This window comes from Tasmannia lanceolata, unplaced genomic scaffold (assembly GCF_043159265.1).
Source record: "Tasmannia lanceolata isolate RefF3 unplaced genomic scaffold, GAP_Taslan_0.1 ptg000003l, whole genome shotgun sequence".
NCBI lineage: Eukaryota > Viridiplantae > Streptophyta > Magnoliopsida > Canellales > Winteraceae > Tasmannia > Tasmannia lanceolata.
In genome coordinates this window covers 6,921,829-6,944,647 of record NW_027518680.1, presented here as the reverse complement: position 1 = coordinate 6,944,647, position 22,819 = coordinate 6,921,829, and the positions used below count along the sequence as shown (strand labels likewise).

The 22,819-nt window shown below is 39.1% G+C and overlaps 1 protein-coding gene and 1 pseudogene across 1 annotated transcript; one reads left to right on the top strand and one right to left on the bottom strand.

The window, feature by feature from the left end:
- Positions 1–5,594: 5,594 nt before the first annotated feature.
- On the top strand, positions 5,595–14,477 carry LOC143849726 (threonine dehydratase 1 biosynthetic, chloroplastic-like). The gene is made up of 9 exons (XM_077358894.1): positions 5,595–6,134; positions 7,329–7,508; positions 7,628–7,897; positions 8,942–9,148; positions 11,373–11,621; positions 12,032–12,105; positions 12,423–12,540; positions 13,755–13,892; positions 14,109–14,477. Exons 1-9 carry the CDS (start codon positions 5,670–5,672, stop codon positions 14,229–14,231), a joined length of 1,824 nt encoding a protein of 607 aa, XP_077215009.1. The 5' UTR covers positions 5,595–5,669; the 3' UTR covers positions 14,232–14,477.
- A 1,324-nt stretch (positions 14,478–15,801) lies between these two features.
- Positions 15,802–21,103, bottom strand: LOC143859536 (polygalacturonase inhibitor 1-like; annotated as a pseudogene).
- Between the last annotated feature and the right edge of the window lie 1,716 nt (positions 21,104–22,819).

Below are 22,819 nucleotides of genomic sequence, written 5' to 3'. Positions count from 1 at the left end.
GGTGTTTGAACTATTAGTGACATGGTATTGAGAATCTTTTGAGGCGGACTTGATATTGTTTGAAAGTTGGGGTCTTAACTCTCAACAAAACTTTTCTTTTAATGTTAATAGCAGAAATAATTTTTGTTTGCTCTGTTTGTCTTCAGTAAGTTATTTTACAGTTTGCCACTATTATTATTAATTTTCAGAAAAGAAGTAATGTTTCTTGTTTATTGAATTGTTGCAAGATTATTCTGCATTTGGGTTTTCAAACATCTACAAAATGAATTTAGAGTTGTTTTTTTTTTTATGGATTGTAAACCTGATTTGAGTCTGCTTTCTGTTGGTGCTTTAATTTTTAAAAAGGGATTTGAGATTGTATTGTTTAATCTACACCTATTAATCGTATGACTATTATTTAGGCCATGCTTATTTTGAATTTTGAGACATGATTGTAAGTCTAAAACTAATTATTGGACTCAGATTTACATTTAATTTTGAGTCAAATAATCAGTTTTAGACTCACAATCGGTTATCAAAATCGAAAACAAACAGAGTCTTTGAGTTGGAACTTTAGAACTTTTGACTCAAATTTACAATAAATTTTGAGTCCCATACACCTTTGGTAATGGTAACTTATGACCCTTATAATTATGATAAAAATATTAGATGTATGTTCGAAGTAATCCCATCTACTTTAATATACTATTTGTATCTCTAAAATAATATTTCTTCATTGTATATTGCCTATGTGTATAGTCTCTAATATAGTATGACTTGTTTGGATATTTTGTTTCTTAAGGTATAATGTTTTGTTTAATTGACAGAAGCTCTACTTTTTGTATAGCATGAATTTTTATCATCGGTTCAGATAATCCTGAAATGTATAGAGATTACATTTTTTTTCTTGGGTAATGATATTCATTTTCTTTTATATATATATGATTGTTCTTATTTTAAGAATATGTTTTTGATTTAGTATATGTCTAACGCTGTATGTGTGTGTACTTTTGTTTTAGACCTTACACAAATCAGCTAAGATTTAGCCCCTATTTGGGCCCAGCTTTTAGCCCCAAATCTGTCCCATGTTTTAGCACAATTTCTACACATTTCAGCCCACCGTATCCACACAATTTCTGCACGGATTTAACCCTATCGCTGCCAAGTTTTTTTTTTTTTTTTTGCCCAATTTTAGCCCATATATTCTGTTCATTTTCTGTACAATTTTCTGTGCATAAATCTGTCCTAGTTTTTACTCATGAACCTATCATAAATTTGTCCATGTTTCACGCGTGAATCTGTCCAGGTTTTAAACATAAATCTATTCCATTTTTAAGCATGAAATCCATCCCAATTCTTACTTAATTCAACCCCTGTTATAACCCCCCTAAGTCAGTCAAGTTATTCCCTAATTTATCACTCTAGTATATGGCTATTCTCTCATGTAACAGGGCAGCAGCATGGTAAGTGTGTTTATGTTTGTTTAGGTGTGCTTGATGTTGTTTAAATTGGATATTTAGATTGAGCATGTTGTAATTATACATAGAGATGTCTTCGTATCTCTCGTTAATCTCATATGAATATATGTAAATCTGTTGGCATAAATTATGGAATCCATGAGAAGTTGCTTCAATAGAAAAATTATCTTGAGGATTTAACTTTAAATCAAGGTTTAATTTATTGCTTTATGATATAGAAATTTATTATATTCGTTTCTCTTTTATTTTAATAAATTGTTTAATTGAAGAAGGAAATCAGATGACTACTCTATTCGATGTTATCGATATGAGTACTGTTTGATTTCAAGGCGGGATATTGAAATATTATCATGTGTATATGATATCAGATGATTACTTTGGCATCATCTGATTTCATTGGAGTCCCCTTATTGGGGTTTGTGGTTGGCATTGAAGTGTTTGATATTGTTTTTTACTTTATTAGGCTATCCAGCGGCTGGTCTGGACTAATTAATGTTGTTAATCATTTTATGATTGCTATTCTTACAGATTGTGCACTCCTTAGTTGTAAATCATATTTTGCTAATACTTGTTTTGTTTTTATAATAATTCCCCTAGGAGGCATGCCTTGCCTCATTTGTGGAGCCTTTGAATCATTCGTTTGTGTGATGATGTTATCAGGGGAATCTTTGACTCATTTGATCTTTATTGATGTTATTAGGGAGTCATCTTTCTTGGCATTTTAAGTAATTAGCCTTTAGAAGGCCTGCTTGGTCTTATTTGTAGAATCCTCTCAATTAGTTGTCTTAGCCTTGCTTTCCCCTTTGCAAGGGCAATGATAAGATTACTTGGAGCCCATCTTTGTGTGTGTTTGGGAGACCCGTCCGGTCTCATTCTCTCGTTAGTCCTCCTCTCTGTGCATCGTTTGGTTTTGGGAGAACACCTTACTCGGCTTGGCAACATACCCCTATCCTTATGGGTATTGGGTTGCACATTTGTTGCAACCTATGGCTAGGTAGCTGTCCGGCCCGGTGGGGTGTTTTACCTCTGCCAAATGTGCAAATTCGTGTTTCCTTTTCTCTTTTAGAGAGTCTTTGACTCATCTACCCTTTAGTTGTTGTCAGTGGAGTCTTTGACTCGTGTGTTCTTCTCTCTTAGAGAGTCTTCGAATCGTGTTTCCATTTCTTTTAGAGAGTCTTTGACTCATTTATCCTCTAGTTGCTTTTATTAGAGAGTCTTTGACTCGGTTGCTCCCTTTGTGCTCTTATTAGAGAGTCTTTGACTCATTTGCTCTTATAACGGTGTTATTAGAGCATAGTTTCCCTTATTCACCCTAGGGTTTGTCCCTAAGGTGTTATTTTGTATATTCCCTCCGGTCTTTGGCCAAAAGGGTGAAAGCATCAGAAATTTTAAAATCCATAAACATTGAAATCATTAAAAATCTCAAAAACATTAGAAACTTAAAACATAAAAATGGTTGATTTGCTGTTAGTGTTTGATAGGTAAAGAGTTCGTTTCGAACTACGTTGGCTTGATCCTCTTCGAGGTACGTAGTGCAGCTTGGGATTTACATCCCAAGTCCAGCCAAACTTTGTAAATAAACCATTCAAACTCTTTAAAAAGGTACAAAAATATTTCATAAACCTGTTTTCGAAAAATCTTCCTCTAGAGTTAGGACTTTGTCCTAGATAGAGAGTTTTAGAGTTAGGTTTTTGTATTTGATTTGTTGTGTGATTGCTTTAGAGTTAGGGGTTTGTCCTAGAGTTATAGGAGCGCCTCCGTCCGGTCAGTTGGCGATTCACATCACCGATTGATGACTAGGTCTAAGATGCGTTAGTGATCCCATTGTTTTCCTTAGGGAATACAGCCTAGTTACACATAGGTTGTAGGAACCACCTGCATTAGCTTAGGGTTAACCTGCATTTAACTAGGGCATATAGGGTGTTCTAAAATCTACAATTCACTGAAACCTAAATAATCGTTCATGAAGCTTTAATAACTAGTCTAGTCTTTTAGATCGAGTCTAGGATAGAGGTCTAGGTGTCTTAGGCATCATAGCTTAGAATAGGTGCGAAGAACTACGTTGCCTTGATTCTCGTGGAGGCGGGGATACGTAGGCTTCTTTGGATGAACATCGGACCATCCAAGGACTCGGGCTAAATCGTTTAGAGTCTTAGGATTTGTTGTGTCGTTATATTGTATATTTTGTTGTGTTTTCTTACTTTCTTGTGCAGACCTATACCTTTAGCTGTAGCATGTATGTGTTTGTTCACCAGAACTTAGACACCAGTTAGGCATGTCACGCATAACCTAGTTATCATAGGTGACATTTATTTCGATTCTTTTGTGTGTGCTTATTTTCATCTCCGAGATATGCATGATTAGATAGACGTTTTCTCGGAGATGCGTGTTCCAATTTCATCTGATTTTCGCTTGAAATTCTTCAAGGTTAATAATAAATGGCATAAGAGACCAAGTGTTCGCACTCGGGCGAATTGGGGGCGCTCTTCGGACCTTCTCCATTCGTCATCAGGCACGGACCTTTTGTATCTCTGGTTATCCATTGCAAACAGAGCATTTGTTTTGGTTCCATGGCGTGTCCATGGATGGCGACTCTGGGTTATTTTTAGGTACATCTCGGTTTCGAGCCTTGGCTCCTGATCAAGATGTATCTCATTCGTTTTTGTATCGCCACTCATGCTATGCTATGAGAGTGGCACCTATTTCGAGAGTTCCTTGGTAGAGCTCTCCTTCACATGTGGAGATCTTTGAGGATTGCAGGGGGGCCTCGCGTCCCTCGCCGCACTCGTCTTCGGATCGGGGTCCACAGCGGCGGACCGGTGCAGGGGGCTACTTATATTGTTTGCCCCTCTGCACCGCGGTACGTCTTGTGGGTAGGCCATTCTCTAGGCCTTCCATGGGTTCGTGCCGGGGCGACTTCGGTTGCCCTCGTGAGGTGTACACCTTGCGGATTAGTCCATGGGGCATCTTGCTCCTTGGATGACCAAGCCCTAGTGCTTGGCGGATTGGTGCGTGGCATCGTCATGCCTCGTACTCGATGGACTTTGCATTAGGCCCCAAGGCCTTATGTTCGATGTACTCGTGATGCAGGCTGATCATGAGTGTGGGTATCTAGAAGCGCATGTCAAGATCTGAGCCAAGTAGCCTGTTGAACAGCTTAGAGTTTGTTTGCACATTTGAAGCATCAAGGGGTGTTGGCGTGTAGGGCCTTTAAAGGCTTGCACGATTGAAGGCTGGCCCTAGCATTCGTGCATGTTGGGGCGCCGCACGGGTTATTCCGTTGCTCAAATATTTGGCCCGTGACACCTGGCTCTGGATTATGATATATCTCATTAGTTTTGTATCGCCACTCATGCTATGCTGTGAGAGTGGCACCTATTTTGAGAGTTCCTTGATAGAGCTCTCCTTCACATGTGGAGATCTTTGAAGATTGCAGAGGGATCTCGTGTCCCTCGTCGCACTCGTCCTCTCAGGATTGGGGTCCACACATGTGTAAAGTAGGGGTGCATTTGCTTTTGCCATGGGTATATTTGTCATGAAAAAGATTAATTTTCCTCTTTATCCGCACCAAAAATGAGCTTAAACAACAGGTGGCCCCACCAGTAATTTTGTGCCTGCGAGGAAGCCCTTTCTTTTATGGCGGCTGCCTAAACCATTAATCACTTGTCTTTGACTCTAGAGTCTAGACTAAGAAAAGGGACTGATATCCTTGTCACCATAATTTGATAACGACACTATCCACTTCATTTTAATATTTTTTTAGATTGGACGTTGATACTTCTTCCCTATTGACTATTGTAAGAGTCGTGAAAGTTAATTAAAAAAGTATTAAACAAAAGCGCGTAGTGACAATAGCAAAATATTGTAATATGATAGTGCGGTTATGAGTCCACAGAAACCATAAAAAGCTATTTGTTACGTGTGTTCCACTATCTTAAAAAACTATTTGTTACTTAGTGTTTGTTACTTGTGTTCCACTATCTTAAAAAACTATTTGTTACTTAGTGTTTGTTACTTGTGTTCCACTATATATATTAATATATAGGGTCTACAAAATCAACAGTTGATCTGAAACAGTTTATCTTTTCAGATCAACGGATCTGATCATCTAAAGGCTAACATGTATGGAACTATAAAATCCCCTTTCATCCCCCATTCAGTCTCATCTTTCATCACGACTCATAAGCGGCACCAAAACCGCGTCTGTATTCAATGAAGACCATCCATCTGTATTCAATGAAGACCATCCATCTCCCCTCACGTCACGTGCCTCTGCAATATCCTGCACGTGCCTCTGCAACCTCCGTTTCCATTTCCAGACGCCATGTTAGCAGGAAGCTTTCCTCCCCAATTTTCGTTGCAGAAATCTCTGCTTCAACCCCCTCCACATTCTCCGAAAACCCCACCCTTGGACACCCCCTAAAAATCCCTTCTACACCTCCCTTAAAACGGGTCTATTCCGATTCCTTGCAGTATGAGAGCGGTTATCTCGGCGGCATATCGGAAAACACCGCCGGAGCCACCAGAGACGATGTTCGTGCCGGCATGGCTTACCTTACCAACATACTCTCTTCAAAGGTTTATGATGTCGCCATTGAATCGCCCTTGCAGTTAGCGCCCAAGCTCTCGGAGAGTTTCGGAGTCGATGTATGGTTAAAGAGGGAAGATTTACAGCCGGTTAGTTTGATTTTTGCTTTTTAAATGTTCGGTTTGAGTTGGGTTTTGTCCCATTTTCTTGTTTGTGTTGATCATGTTTTTGGGTGATACTGTTGTTTGCGGTTTTTCTTGGAACTGAGTTGGGGTTGCTTTCATTCGGTTGTTGAGAGTTGGGTTTTTTTTTTTGCATCAAGTTTTCATTAGGGGCTTGTATGATCTTTGCTTTCTATAGTTTCAAAACTCCCCGGCATCATTATGGACTCACCTAAGTTGACTCGGTTTTACCTTGGCTGCATTCTTGTAAGAGTCCGCTTTTTGCACTACATAGTCAATCAAAACTTCTTTGACTCTCCCGAGTTATGACAACCTCAACCAGTAATCAGCCGCATCAACCGGGTATTCGACTGCTGCCGAGTGAACTAGGATTTGCTTTGGCCGCGTTTTAACCAGCATTGGTGTTTTGAAACACTGTTGCTTTCTATCGGATGAAGTGGAATGGAAGGGAATGCCATCATTTTTTTGCTTAGCACTCACACAATTTACATATGAGTTCATGTGATTGGGAATGTATCCTGTGTGTCAGTTTTTTTTCCCGAAAGGGATTAGAGTGCCAATTACTGAATAGAGTAAAAATGGATGCATTACCTTTGTGGTTTGTTTACTTTCCAGCTGAAAGAACAGTAGATGAAGACTGCCACATTGTATGGTTGGCATGGTGGAAACTTTTCCTTTAATTTTTAGATAAAAATTAAAATTTTATTGGAAAGAAAATGCGGGCAAGTTAAAAAATTCAATTACAATAAACAAATAACCCATTACTCATGTCATATTAAATTGGTATTTTTTTAAAATTCTATATGGATGCATAATTAGGATGGAATGGAACCTACTCATATTATTTTGGTTGAGAAAATTGAAGATAGATTTAATTCCCACCAAGAATATTTTATTGACATAGTGCGAAACTGGTTCATTCAACACAACAATTAGGACAGAATCTTTTAAGTATTATTTTTTCTGGTATTGCTTATCTGTTATTTAAATCCCTTCAAAGTATTTCTATATCTATGGTTTCATTATTTATATGCCCTGTGCTTATATGATGTAATCCTTATATCAACATAAGTCTGATATTAAATTGCTGACTCCCCGACCCTATGTATCCATCCCAAAGTTACATAACTTTTAGTGGTTGTTTTATGGTTGAATGCATAGGTTTTCTCATTTAAGTTACGAGGAGCGTATAATATGATGGCCAAGCTTCCTAGGGAGCTGTTGGACAAGGGTGTTATCTGCTCGTCAGCTGGAAACCATGCACAAGGGGTCGCGTTCGCTGCAAAAGAGCTAAATTGTGATGCAGTGATTGTTATGCCTGTTACAACACCAGAAATCAAGGTTAGATGGTCCATAAGTGTTTAGTTCTTATTAGCAGTCATACATTGTTCTGTTTGAATTCACAATAACTCTAATCCTTTTTTTTTTTCTGATTTGTTTTTTTTTTTAATGTTTTTCAGGTGAAATCTGTTGAGAGGTTAGACGCAAGGGTTGTTCTTGTGGGGCATTCCTATGATGAAGCACAATCCTATGCTAAGCAACGGTGTGAGCAGGAGGGCCGCACATTCATACCCCCCTTTGATCATCCAGATGTCATTGCAGGGCAGGGAACTGTAGGAATGGAAATTCTTCGCCAATTGCAAGGTCCTTTGCATGCAATATTTGTACCAGTAGGTGGTGGTGGATTAATAGCAGGCATCGCCGCTTATGTGAAGCGGGTTCGACCAGAGGTCTGTAGGACCATATTAAATTTTTGGTTTACTTTTTATTTAATGGAGCAATTATTAGATCGAAAAAAATGACGGATAAATCAAAGAAAAATGAAAATGGATTTTTGTTTTGGACTGTCTGATTCTTTGAATGTTGAAATGACTCTACCTCTTGAAAATGGAAACTCTGCGAGTTGTATTTGTATATCTATTCCTGTATGTTAGCTCTTAACTACTAGTTGAAGGTGGCAACTGTTGAAAAAAAGAAGGAAAAATGGGTGTGCGAAACTGAGCAGAAACTTATTAGGCTTTTCACAGGGGTTCCATCTTCCAAACTTTCCCATGGAATGCCTAAATCTAGTTCTAGTTCAACTGATACTCTTGAATTTTACTGTCCACATTATAACCTGTGCATTGGTATCTTTGGTAAACTTCAATGTTAGTAAATTTCTGGAATTATTAGAAAGCTTTATAAGTTTGTCAACTTGCTTGCTTGAAACCACACCATTGGTGAACTGTGTTATTACGAGTGATCAACATGACTTGATTCAAGTTCATGGGGACCCTTACCAGTTGAATTTTAAGTTGGAACACAATTTAGGAGTTACTTTGTAAAAGTTTTAGGATATATACTCTCTATTGTTGGGACATAAATATGTACAAATAATGATGTTTCCATTTTTTTTTTAAAGTCTGCATGTTTAAACCTTATGTTGTAATGATGGTTTACCTGGAATGAACATTTTAGTTCTCTCATTAAGTTTAGTCAGTAGTATCATGTAAATTATCGGCTTCATGAATTCTTGCTGTTATGAATGCACTCATAGTTCTCTTATGTACTTTGTTGCATAATATTGAAATCTGTAGCATATGCAATTGGATAACATTTCTTTTGTTTTAGTTGTTTTCTTTCTTGGCTTTCACCTTGTAGTGAAATGCTAGAGTAAATGTTTGGAGAGGAAAACATGTACTATATGTGGAAACTACACTTGAATTCAAATGATTCTTGGATTTGCTTAAACTTGCTACGACAGGAAATACTGATTGCTTAGATCTCTTATTTAGGTCAAAGTAATTGGAGTGGAGCCCTTTGATGCAAATGCAATGGCATTGTCTCTACATCACGGGCAAAGAGTAATGTTGGAGCAGGTTGGAAGCTTTGTAGATGGTGTAGCTGTGAAAGTAGTCGGAGAAGAAACTTTTCGCATATGCAGGGAATTGGTTGACGGAGTGGTTCTTGTCAGTTATGACGCTATTTGTGCATCAATAAAGGTGAAAATTCTTTCATTCAGCATGCGTAATGATACTTTCTTTAGTTTTTGTTACCATACAGAAATGAAAATTGTTGTAGTGGTTGGATGTTGGAATTATCTACAGTGAAATCACTCTAAACCCCCATTTATGTATTACATTCCATTATAGATCTCAGAATGTATCGAGACTCGAAAGGTAAACTGTTGTTCACCAAGAGAAGATGACTTGCACTTTTGCTGCCAAAGTAAAGGATGCACGAGGCTAAAGGACTTTTAATACGTTTTGTTTAACTGTTAATTTGTCACCAACCAGTACTGGATGAGCATCATTCCATGTTCCAGAAGTCTTCCTTTTTGTATTAATTTACATCTTCTAGGTATGCCCAATTCATAAGAAAAACATTTTTATAGTTTTACCTGGATCTGTCAATCCAATGCATTCTTTGTCATTGTTCTATCTTATTTCTTATCCATTTGGAGGTTAAGAGCATCAAATTTCTTGTTTATTCTCCGAGCAATTAGAGTGGCCTTTTGTGTTTGTATTTGTAAATTTGTATGTTCTAATCAAGAGTTCTGTGGCAAAAAGGAAGAGTTTTCTAATGTATTTACTAGTAAAACCTGAAGAGAATTGACACTAATTGCTTTACACTGCTTCAAGCATTCAATGACTCCATGTTTCTGCTACACCGTTACCTTCTTGAAGGAATACCGGGATCCTCTGTCAATTCTTCCTCATTTTCCACCTCTTGTTCTTCCAAATCGTTGGTCAGAATTGTATTTCCAGAGGATCACTCCGCCACCATTGCCTTCTCCACGAGAGCAGCCATCAAAATAAACCTTTGTCAATGTCTGAAAGTCCAACCAACTTTCTCACCCGAGTAGCAAATACTGAAAGCATCTCCACACACCATTGTTTTCCTTTTTCATCGATGATCGGTCTAGCACTAACTTTGTATTTAGAGGAGGAGGAGGTGGTGGGTTTTTTCCCCCTGCTGGTTGGGAATGGGTGAGTGCGTGTGTGTGTGTGTGTGTGTTGGGTGGGTGGGGGTGGGGGGGGGGGGGGGGGGGGGGGGGGTTGGTGTTTAGAGCCTTTCAAGGAGGCGTGCAGATTTTCAGGAGTTTCACCGTATCCCTTCTAAATGGGGCGAGGTTAAAGAGGTGCCTCTGTTCCAAATTTCAGCCCTACAAGTGAGTGGGTAGATTCTCTGGTTTTAAGGTGAATTGGCTATTTGTTCCACCTACAACATAGTCTGTTGTCTGTTTTGCCAACTGTCCCTAGTATTCCTCCCGGAAGAAAGACCTCTAACAAGAAAGATCTAGAGAGGTTTCCCTTCACGAGTTTGAGAAGATATGGGAAAAGCAGCTTTTCAGTTTTTAGAGTTTGTGATTCTAGGAGATCAGAGCCATGCTTACCTGCATAGTTTTAAGACTCCCCTAGGCCGTGTCGGCTCCCTTTTACCTTGGCCACGTTGCGCCGCATCCGCGTTCCACGTTTTGCCCTACGGAGTCAATAAAAACTCCTTTGACTCTCCCGAATTATGACCGCGTCAACCAAGCACTCATCCGCGTCATCCGAGTACCCGACTGTGTCCTGCCGAGTTGACTAGGATTTTCTTCGTCCGCATTCCGCGCCGCATCCGCATTTTTAAACTCTGCTTACATCTCTTCACATATTAAAAAACGAGCTATGAGAAAATCTAGTGGTTGAGGGTGATTCTAGCAGTGCTATTGCTTGGGCTTTAAAGCGCTCGTCGGGTCCATCGAGGCTTGTTCTATTTAAAATTGAAGCCCTGGACCTTTGTAGAGATATTGGACCGTCGTTCAAGCATAATGCCAAGAACTACAAATGAGAAGGAAGATGAATTTGTGAGGGGAGTTGTGGAGAGAATCGATCTTATCATTGGCGAGTCCTTTCCATTATAATTTGTACGATATATTCTGTTTTTCAATTTTTCTGCTGGGACAGCTCATCATTAGTAGTTCTTTTGCCACTCATTTTTGTATTTCCATGCTTTCTCTCTTTGGAATAAATTTTTGTCATCTCTCAAAATAAACTAGGGTGTGTAATGCTTGTTGCCTTGTTGATGCATGGGAATTCCTTTGACTCATTGCATTTTATACCTTTTGAGGCAATCCAAGTCATCTGTTACTCATTTGCTATTGCGAAACATGCTAAAACTATGTGTTGTGGCACTTAAAAGTATGCTAGTTAGGAATCATAGTAGTTGGGTGCCATACTGCAGGAAATGTTCGAGGAGAACAGGAGCATTTTAGAACCAGCAGGTGCACTTGCCCTAGCTGGTGCTGAGGCATATTGTAAATACTATGGGCTGAAGGATGAAGCTGTCGTGGCAATAACAAGTGGGGCAAACATGAACTTTGATAGCCTGAGGTTGGTAACAGAACTTGCTGATGCTGGTAGGAAGCGAGAGGCAGTCCTTGCAACATTTTTGCCCGAGGATAAAGGGAGCTTTAAGCAATTTGCTGAATTGGTATGCTACCAGTAAGCATTGTATCAACTTTTCAAATATCTCCGATATTTTCAAAGTATCGCGTTTTTATCACGACATTTTGATAAAACGACAAAATCCTGAAATAATCACGAGATTTAAAAAAATATAGCAATATTTTCTTTTTTGTAGAAAATATTGCTCTAATATCACGATATTATCACAAATTTTTATTTTATTTTTTTTCTTAAATTTTATATTTTATTATTTTTGAATAATTTTATTTTTAACGTTTCTGCCCGATATAAACCTGAAAAAAAATAAAAATATATCCCTAGAATTTTCCCTTGCCAAGGAATTCCCGAGAACGATATTTGTGACAAAGCTTTTCAATGCATATCAGCCCTGTTTCATACTGATTGTTGAACTATAGATTATCTTTGTGATGACAGGTTGGTCCAATGAATATCACTGAGTTCAAATACAGATATGATGGTAGTAAAGAAAAAGCTCTTGTTTTGTACTGGTGAGTAGCACTTAGATTTCTATGATTTAACTACTTAATTTGTTCCTTGCTTTCCATTCATACAAAAGGAAATGCAAATTCTTTGTAAAAAATTGCTATTCCTGAACAGAATACGTTTTCCAGTACATTTTTTTCCACATTTTCCTTCATTCTTGCATTTTACTGATGATAGAAGTTATGACTTAATTATCTTGACACCCCCCCTCCCCATCTCTTGGGGAGTTTTCAGTTCTCTGATAATTCATATATTCCATATACTTTATTGGAAATAAAAACGCTGCTTGTTTCATGTTTTCATAGTTTCTAATTGTTTGCAGTGTTGCTGTTCATACGGTTATTGACCTCAACGCAATGGTGGAGCGTATGGAATCTTCCCAACTCGGAACTATTGATCTCACAAATAATGACTTGGCGAAAGATGATCTAAGGCATCTTGTAACTATCTTGACTAAGAAATCTGCTTGTTTTCTATTTTGTTTTTCTTGTTTGTCCTCACAGGCTTTGTAACTCACTTTCCAGTCTATTACAGTGAAAATAATTGGAAACTCAATAAATTCAATTTGTTGTGATAACTATTTGAAGCATTTTTTATCCTGATAACTGCGAATAAATTGAATTATCGTGAGAATACTAGTATTTTGAAACTCACACAACAACTTGGCCAAGGTAAAACCTAGTCAACTCGGACGAGTCAATGATTGACTCAAGGGAGTTTTAAACAGTGGAGAATACATGTATTATGTATCTCAATATTTATTATTTCTTGGGTAAATACATATAAATAATAGTTTTGATCATTATTATTTAATTTTTAAATTTTCATTTGTTTTTTTTATTTTTTTTCATTTTATGCTATAATTTTCTGATATTATCCCAATTCAAAAGTCAAATTTCGAAATTATTGCAATATATTCCCAATCCATTAATTGCTGAGATGGTAAGCATTCTTTTCCTCTTTTTGGTAAGCATTCTTGACTGTTATCCATATATTTAACTTTTAGCATTTTTTTTCTTCTGTTCTTTTGCAGTACAATGACCTTTTGAGTTGAAAAAACTCATACAGAATTTTTATTTGCTTGTAGATATTACATTTCTGTAACACATACCCTTGATTAATTATCCAAGCTATAGACATTGTTAGCAAGTCATTATTATATCCTACATTGCCACTAACATCTATTAGAAGCATAATTATCTCTCTAACTTACTAGACAATGTTAGTGTCAGATTGCAAATAGCTTATGCATAATGGGTAAATGATTAATCTAGAAGTCACTACAAGAGAAATATTGGTCATTTTTATGCATGTTTGTAACAGGCTGCACTTGATCACAACTTTTTTTTAAAGAGATAAATAGCCCATATCTTGATCAGCTTGACTACAATGTAAATTTGGATCTCATTAGCCTGTGGGTCCGGCCCATTGACACCCCTAGCTGTTTAACTGTTGTTTCTGACTATGAAATACATTATGAGTGCCACTTTTTCGAGGAAATGGTGGCTCCCACCACATTTGGGTATTTCAATTTCCATGACACCATGCAGATATTCTTGCAAAACCCTTACTGGAGAGTGACCACATCATCTTTCTAGATAGTGGCACTACTGTATTATGGTTCTGATTCCATTTGATTTTGTTTTGATTTCAGATGGGTGGCCGGTCAAATGTCCAGAACGAATGTCTTTGCCGATTTGTCTTTCCTGAGAAGCCAGGTGCTCTAATGAAGTTCTTGGATGCCTTCAGTTCTCGTTGGAACATTATTAGCTTGTTCCATTATCGAGCACAGGTTCTTTATCTGAAAACCACCTTATTCATCATCACTTTCCAAAATACTTCCATTCTCTTCTGTGGCTGCTTTCTTTTATGTTCTATTTACACTTTGTAGTTGTTTTCTATACAAAATGAAGTACAAGAAATAGATTAATCTAACCATTCAAAAAAAAAAAGAAAGAAATAGATTAATCTACCCTAATGTGTAACAATGTTGGTTTTCCCTTAACAGGGTGACATTGGGGCAAATGTATTGGTGGGTATCCAAGTTCCAAGCTCTGACATGGATGAGTTCAAAGATCTCGCCAACAATCTTGGGTATGAGTACGCCCTTGAGATGGATACCGGCTTTTGATGCACTGATGAATTACCAGCCAGGTCTTTTACTAATCAGACGCCTAGAAGCACTTAAAAACTTTTTCGAGGCTTAGTTCTCACTTACGAGTTGGCAGCAGATAAGAACCAAGTAGCCGGACGGTATGAATGTATTTTTTTTCTTTCCTCTTATTTATGATAATTGTAATTTGGATCTTTTTTTTTATAGGTCTTCTGTCTATTAGCCTACCCCAACTAGTTTGGGACAAAGGCTTAGTTGAGTTGAGTTGAGGTCTTTAGTCTATTGAATTGTTGTATCTGATGTTGAATCGTGCTGGTGATCCAACTTTTTATGCCATGAATCCAGTTATAGGATATTTTTCTCTGTATAAAAGACGTCAAGAAGAAGAAAGAAAGAATGAATAAAAAATAAAGAAAACTTTAGGCTATGTTTGGATGCTGAAACATTCTTTCGGGAAGTAAAGAATGTGGAGGGGGCAGGATTTTGGATGTCTGGTAGACCTTGGGAAAGCCATGAGCTTTATTATGTTTGGATGCTAGTTGACCATGAGGAGGGATAGAGAGAAAATCTTTTCTTTTTTGGAATATTTCATATGTAAATCGTAGTGATGTCACATCACCGGACAAGTAATTATTACTCATGTTTCTTGTCTTATAATCTCTAAGGATTTGGGTTACTTTGGCAGACAAACAAAGTAATCCAAAAAATACATTTTTTTGCTTAGGGATTGCTTGAGGATCCCTTGCACGTGGCATCCAAACACATTATAGAATTGCCGATTTGAAACAAGTGTGTTTAGTGGGTTGGGGTTGAGAGATTTAGAGATGAGTTGCATCACAGTTTGACCATTCTCGACCCAAGGCTCAGGTTGGGTCCTGTTAGTGTTGTGGAAATACTATCTCGGTTTGAGCTAAGGTCGGCCTCAACCTGACCTAACTAGCCGGAGTTGCACGCACCCCTCAATATCGTGAACAAGAGATAGGAGAGAAACAAAGGGATTTGAGGATAAAAGGGGACCGGCCAAGAGAAAAGGAATGAAATGGCAGACTTAGGAGAAAAGTACCAAGACTAAGAGAAAGACACAGGATAAGAGTGTTAGAAACAATGTATGAAAATCTGTAATTATGGGAATACTAAACAAAATGTAATCAGATAATACCTTGCAGATGGAAGTATTCAACAAATCCAGTAAGAAGAAATCTGTAAATAAGAAAAAGAAAACAGAGAAGATCATTTATCGAGTTGAGGCACGAAGCGTGTTTGCTGTCTTTAAGACAAACATTTGGGGGAAGAAAAGGAAAAAACCAGAAGCAAGGAATAGATAAAGATAGAAGATATCTTTCGCAAAAAGATATCTTTGTAATCTCTCAAAACCGATTTTATAGAAAACAGAAAAAGACCCGTTGGAGGTGAAACGCAGCACTCTTTACTGCGGTAAAGACGTTTCCGAAAACGGCCCACTAATTACATGGAGAAGTTTTCCAAACGGCTTCTCAAACGGTAACAAAGAATTAAGTCAATCTGATCCAAATTACACAAATGTGAGAAATCCAAATCAAAATCTCCTATGCATCCAAACGTATGGGAAATGGCATTTCTCTCTTATTATAGAATTTTTCAAGTTGGACATTAACAGCTAGCTGGGAACTGTAACCACTGGGAATATAAAAAAAACCATGCTCATTATTTGCACTTCACTTCGAGAGGGGCCCCACAAAGGCAACGGTTATGAAAATATGAAGTGGAGTCAAAATCCTGCAATTTCCCGCCCCGAGGAATCGGCCCACACAGCCGATTGTAGCTCACGTTAAAAAAGTACTCGAGGGTTTTTTTTTTGGTACCATAGGCGTATCCCCACCCCACTTTGTAAGGCGGGACTATTCCCTAGTGATGAGCGCAGGCACCCGGAGTCCACACGCATCGGGTAATTAAACAATGGGGATTCGAACGCTCGTCACGGGGGAGCAAACCCATGACTTTACGCCAAAGAGCCACACCCTTCCGGGTTAGTACTTGAGGTTCGGTAATGCCATTAACGATGATGGAATATTCCTTCGGGTCTTACCCGAGATTTCGAGGCTCGTTAACGTCTTGGGAAACGTCACATTCGAGAAATCGAAATGGAAATGCTTCCGGGAGATATTGATCTGCCGCGTCGATTTCTTGGCGCTAAAAATCATAGAAGCGTCCCCTTCGAGTTGATTCCGCGAGAAATCGATATTAGAGATATCTAGGTTCCCGAGAGATGCCGGTATTACCGCAGAGCAAATTGTAGGAGAGCTTGAGATCCGGAACGCTGCCTTGGAATCTCCCTAAAGATTCCGGTATATTCCAGGTCAGTTGATTCCGGTCGAGCCAGATAGCAATAAGGTTGGTAAGGTTGCCGAGTGTGGGCGGAATCTTACTGGAGAATTTGTTGAACGAGAGCTCTATGAAATATGAGATTTTGCATGGTCCCGAGAATGGATCCGGAGAGACTGTTCCAGGTGAGCTCGAGACCCCGGAGGTTTCGGAGTTTTCGGGGCGGGATCGGGCCTGTGAGATTGGGGAGTTTGTGGAGAAGGAGCTCTTTGAGGCAATGGAGGTCACCGATGGCAGACGGGATGGATCCGGCTGACAAAGTCTGGATGATTGAAGATGCTGAGTCCGGTGACTCGGCGAGTTACCAGGTCGCAGTCGATACAGTGCCAGGTATCTCCATCTCCAGAGCGACAGTCGGCCGATTGATTTGTCAAAGAACCCGACTCGAGTTGCACCCCTACTTATATGTTGCCCTTTGGATTTCGAGAGCAGGCATGGGCCCAAGTATATGGTGTCCCCACTGTAGTTTTTTTTTTTTGCCCCCTCTAGTGTATTTAGGACTTCTCTTTTACACTAGAGGGGGTGTCCCAAGTAAAAGAAAGGTAGGGAATCTACCTTTTCAAAGATCCAAAGGGCAACATTTAGACAAGTGGGGACGCTTGGTTTTTAGTAAGTAGTATATAGATTGTTATGAATCTTATGATATGGACCTCATTACTTTTTAACCATTAGAACATCTATTAATATGCATGTGACATCCATTATTTTTTAACCATTGAGCCCTTCGGTTACCACATGCCTGTATATAGTTAGCCAATACTACTTATGGAGTTCTGTTAAAATCCATTCGACTTCACACTCACCACATAAAATAACCAACTCAACCAAAATACCAAGATTTTTGAAAATAACTTGCGAACTCAAAAATTTTCTCGGTATTAAAGACGTACCATTTTAGTGTAAAAACTCTTTTTTGCTTGCTTCACTCCTTCGTCCTTCCTTTTGTCTCCATACATACTAAGAAAAAGAAGAATAGAAAAATAACTACCAATAGAGGGCAAGAAGGAGAAAGAAAGAACGAAAAAAAAATAAAGAAAACTTTAGGCTATGTTTGGATGCTGAAACATTCTTTAGGGAAGTAAAGAATATGATGGAGGGGGCAGGATTTTGGATGTCTGGTAGACCTTGGGAAAGCCATGAGCTTTATTATGTTTGGATGCTAGTTAACCATGAGGAGGATGGATAGAGAGAAAATCTCTTCATTTTTGGAATATTTCATACGTAAATGGTAGTGATGCCATGTCACCGGACATGTAATTATTACTCATGTTTCTTGTCTTGTAATCTCTAAGGATTTGGGTTACTTTGGCAGACAAACAAAGTAATCCAAAAACATACATTTTTTTTGCTTAGGGATTGCTTGAGGATCCCTTGCACGTGGCATCCAAACACATTATAGAATTGCCGATTTGAAACAAGTGTGTTAAGTGGGTTCGGGATGAGAGATTTAGAGGTGAGTTGCGTTAGGGTTTGACCATTCTTGACCCAAGGCTCAGGTTGGGTCCGGTTAATGTTGAGGAAATACTATCTCAGTTTGAGCTAAGGTTGGCCTCAACTTGACCTAACTAGCCGGAGTTGCACCCCTCAATATCGTGAACAAGAGATAGGAGAGAAACAAAGGGATTTGAGGATAAAAGAGGAATGGCCAAGAGAAAAAGAGTGAAATGTCAGACTTAGGAGAAAAGTACCAAGACTAAGAGAAAGACACAAGATAAGAGTGTTAGAAACAATGTATGAAAATCTGTAATTATGGGAATACTAAACAAAATGTAATCTTATAATACCTTGCAGATGGAAGTATTCAACAAATCCAGTAAGAAGATGTCTGTAAATAAGAAAATAGAGAAGATCACTTATCGAGTTGAGGCACGAAGCGTGTTCGTTGTCCTTAAGACAAATCTCGCCCCCACTATGAGTAATCAACGGTGCAGATGGGTTTAATGGCGTATGTCTCCAGGATACATCAACTCTTGCTCCAGAGGTGTGCACTCACGCAGCCCGGATGCCTATCAAACTTGCTTATATGAGCCGAAATGCCTTGACCAGAAAACTTTTGGGGGAAGAAAACGAAAAACCAGAAGCAAGGAATAGATAAAGATAGAAGATATCTTTCTGAGAAAGATATCTTTCTAATCTCTCAAAACCGATTTTATAGAAAACAGAAAAGACCCGTTGGAGGTGAAACGCAGCACCCTTTACTGCGGTAAAGATGTTTCCCAAAACGGCCCACTAATTACGTGGAGAAGTTTTCCAAACGGCTTCTCAAACGGTAACAAAGAATTAAGTCAATCGGTAAAGAATAATAAGATAAGAAAATAAAAAATAAAAATAAGAAAAGCTTCGGGCCCATGCGCGTGGCCTGCCAAGCCGCCGCGAGCCGCTGGGCGGCGCGTGTTTGTGGTATGTTCACCCGACGGCTCATGCGCGAGGGTCTCCCCTTTTCCTTTTCTCATTCACAAGGCTAAGGAAAGTGGAAGTATATATATGTCCACTTTCCACCTATCAATCTTCCCATCTAGGACTAAAGGTTTCCCACAAGACTTTAGCCAATTTGGAGGGAAGTTCAAATTTTGAAAAAGATTTAAAAAAAATATAAAGTGAGTCCTAAAGGACAACCACAAAAGAAGGCCACAAAGGACAAACCATAAAATGACATAAAATATTCCACATTTGTAATTTTGAATTACAACTTGTTTTTTATTTTTCAATAAAGAAAAAAAATCAACAAAGAGCGGAGAGAAACAAAGAAATTTTAGGTAGGGATTCGCTAGCGTCCATAGCAGATGGCCTGTTGCATGTGAGAGCAGCCGCACCGTAAATGAATTCATTTTCAAGAACAAACAAACAAAAAAAATAGGGTTGAAATTCTAGGAAGGGGTTGAAAGTTTGCCTTCCTATAAAAAAAAAACCAACCCGTTTGGATACCTCATATATTGTATTTCAATTTTGAATACAAAATGAATAGATATGGCAGCTCATGTTGAGGGAGAGAGAGAGGGAAGGGTACTTCCTATTGGAGGGGAGAGGTTGGGGAGCAAAGAGGGTGAAGGAAACTGCCAGATATTTAGATTTTCAATTTTTTATTTGCACAGCTTATTTGGAAATCTGATTTTTTTCATTGTTAGTTGCTGAATTGGAAATCCAAGATTTTGATCTGATCCAAATTACAATGCAAAAAGGGCTGCAAATGTGAGAAATCCAAATCAAAATCTCCTATGCATTCAAACGTATGGGAAATGGCATTTCTCTCTTATTATAGAATTTTTCAAGTTGGACATTGATAGCTAGCTGGGAATTGTAACCGCTGGGAATATAAAAAATACGAGGTGGAGTCAAAATCCTGCAATTTCCCGCCCTGAGGAATTGTTCTGCACAGCCGATTGTAGCTGAGGTTAAAAAAGTAGTAGAGATTTTTTTTTTTTGGTACCATAGGATATCCCCACCCCACTTTGTAGGGCAGGACTATTCCCTAGGGATGCGCGAGGCACCGGAGTCCACGCACATCACATCAGGTAATTAAACAATGGGGATTCGAATGCCCGTCAGGGGAGCAAACCCATGACTTTACGCCAAAGAGCAACACCCGCGAAAGAGCCACACCCTTCCGGGTTAGTACTTGAGATTCCGTAATGCCGTTAACGATGATGGAATATTCCCTCGGATCTTGTTATGCGAGATATCGAGGCTCGTAACGTTTCGACGTACATTCGAGAAATCGAAATGGAAATGATTCCGGGAGATATTGGTCTGCCGCGTCGATTTCTTGGTACTAAAAAGCATAGAAGCGTCCCCTTCGAGTTGATTCCGCGAGAAATCGATATTAGAGAAATCTAGGTTACCGAGAGATGGCGGTATTACCACAGAGGATGTTGTGGGAGAGCTTGAAATCCGGAACGCTGCCTTGGAATCTCCCTAAAGATTCCTGTATATTCCGGGTCAGTTGATTCCGGTCAAGCCTGATAGCAATAAGGTTGGTGAGGTTGCCGAGTGTGGCCGGAATCTTACCGGAGAATTTGTTGAACGAGAGCTCAATGATAACTAGATTTTGCATGGTCCCGATAAATTCAAGAATGGATCCGGAGAGACTGTTCCAGGTGAGCTCGAGAACCCGGAGGTTTTGGAGTTTTCCGGGTGGGATCGGGCCTGTGAGATTGGGGAGTTAGTGGAGAATGAGCTCTTTGAGGCAATGGAGGTCACCGATGGCAGACGGGATCCGGCCGACAAAGTCTGGATGATTGCAGATGCTGAGTCCGGTGACTCGGCGAGTTACCAGGTCGCAGTGAGGGCTTTTATGTCATCTGGGTGGCAGGCAGAGCAGAGAGACGAGAGTGAGAGAAGGAGGAGAAGCACTGAGAGATGGATAGTACTCATGTTTTCAAACTCTGAGCTAATGCTTAATGACAAGTAAGAGTGTAAGACTGTTGGTATTTATAAATGGTTCAAACGTTTCGCTGCGAAGTGAATGCTGAGTCAAAAACTATCTCCTACAGTTCTACTTAAGGAGATTTACATTGAGACTCTGGTTCCATGTCCCATTCAAACTATTGAAGAACCCTTATGTTAAATTTTAAAGAAAGAAAGAAAGAAGAACCAATGAGATGTGGTTAGTTTTTTTTTTCTTAATTGGGCGCACATCAGTTTATCATTCCTCATTTTTCAAATAACTAACAAAATTGATTATCACCCTCAAAATTACTCTAATAATCTATTATTCTACTATTTTACATTATTCATAGCAAACATTAAACTCCCTAAATATAAAAATAAAGATTAAGCAATGGAAATCTCTTAGTAAGCCCTTAATTTTGAAAGCTTAAGCCACATGCTCACCTTAATTTCCTTATAAATGATAAAATAGGTATAAAATGGTTTTAAATCATTTTAGACAAATAACCTATAATTTTAGGGAAAGGTGTGCGTACTCGGTGAGTAGATAAGCTTATCTACTCGGTCGGGTTAAAAACAGTGGGGGCCCACATTTTGGGGTGATCCAAATCATTCATTTGAAAGGCCCTTACCTAGATAAGGTGTCCACCAAAAATCAGCCCCATAGGATCATCCTAACCCATGCAACAGTGGAGGGAAAAATGGGCAGATTTGTGGACAAGCTGTGTTTGTCCATTTTTTCCCATTTTTCCCTCCACTGTTGCATGGGTTAGGATGATCCTATGGGGCTGATTTTTGGTGGACACCCTATCTAGGTAAGGGCCTTTCAAATGAATGGTTTGGATCACCCCAAAAATGTGTGCCCCCACTGTTTTTAACCCGACCGAGTAGATAAGCTTATCTACTCGACCGAGTACGCACACCTTTCCCATAATTTTAAGAATTATTCAATTTTGGGAGTTTTCTCACCTAGAAATTTTAGTCAATGGGGCCTTTTTTTGATAAATATCCCTTCATAGAATGGATAAAACATTCATGACTTGTGCCCTCTGCAACAGATGCTAAAAATAAGCGGGCTGCTAGCCAACGGGATTTCGTATGGGGGATAAGAGGAAATCCCATACTGTGACAGTTGAGCAATAAGACATGGAAGCGAGCTCGAACCCCCACCGAATGCAAAAAAAACAGTGTGAATGACCCTAGGGTGGTGATAAATCGACCCTAGGGTATAAATTGACCCATTAGGGCGCTGATGTCACACAGACCCAAATGATATATTTCACGATAAAATCCCCCCCTTTAATGAGAATGGTTCACTGCTTGAGGATAAATTCACCCCCTTCAAACATTTTTCTTTGCCTTTAAAACTAAACGAATAACGTTAAAAAGGAGGGTGATTTTATCAGTCGGAAGGGGGGGATATCATTCCCCTATATTTAATTCGCCCACAAGAAGAGAGAAGGAGAGAGAGCTGAGTGGGCCCCAGTATTCATCAGACATTTAATTCGAAATCCAAATTCTTCATTTGTCAGACACCAATGTAACTAGGCTTATATTTAGGAGTGCAACTAAGGTCGGATTGGGTCGGGTTGAGGCCAACCTGACCCGACCGAAGGAACCTATTTTTCCGACCCGAACTCAACCCGACTGGACCTTTTTTGGGTTGAACCCGTTGTGTTCGGGTTGAACCCGACTCGAGTTGCACCCCTACTTATATGTTGCCCTTTGGATTTCGAGAGCAGGCATGGGCCCAAGTATATGGTGTCCTCACTGTAGTTTTTTTTTTTTGCCCCCTCTAGTGTATTTAGGACTTCTCTTTTACACTAGAGGGGGTGTCCCAAGTAAAAGAAAGGTAGGGA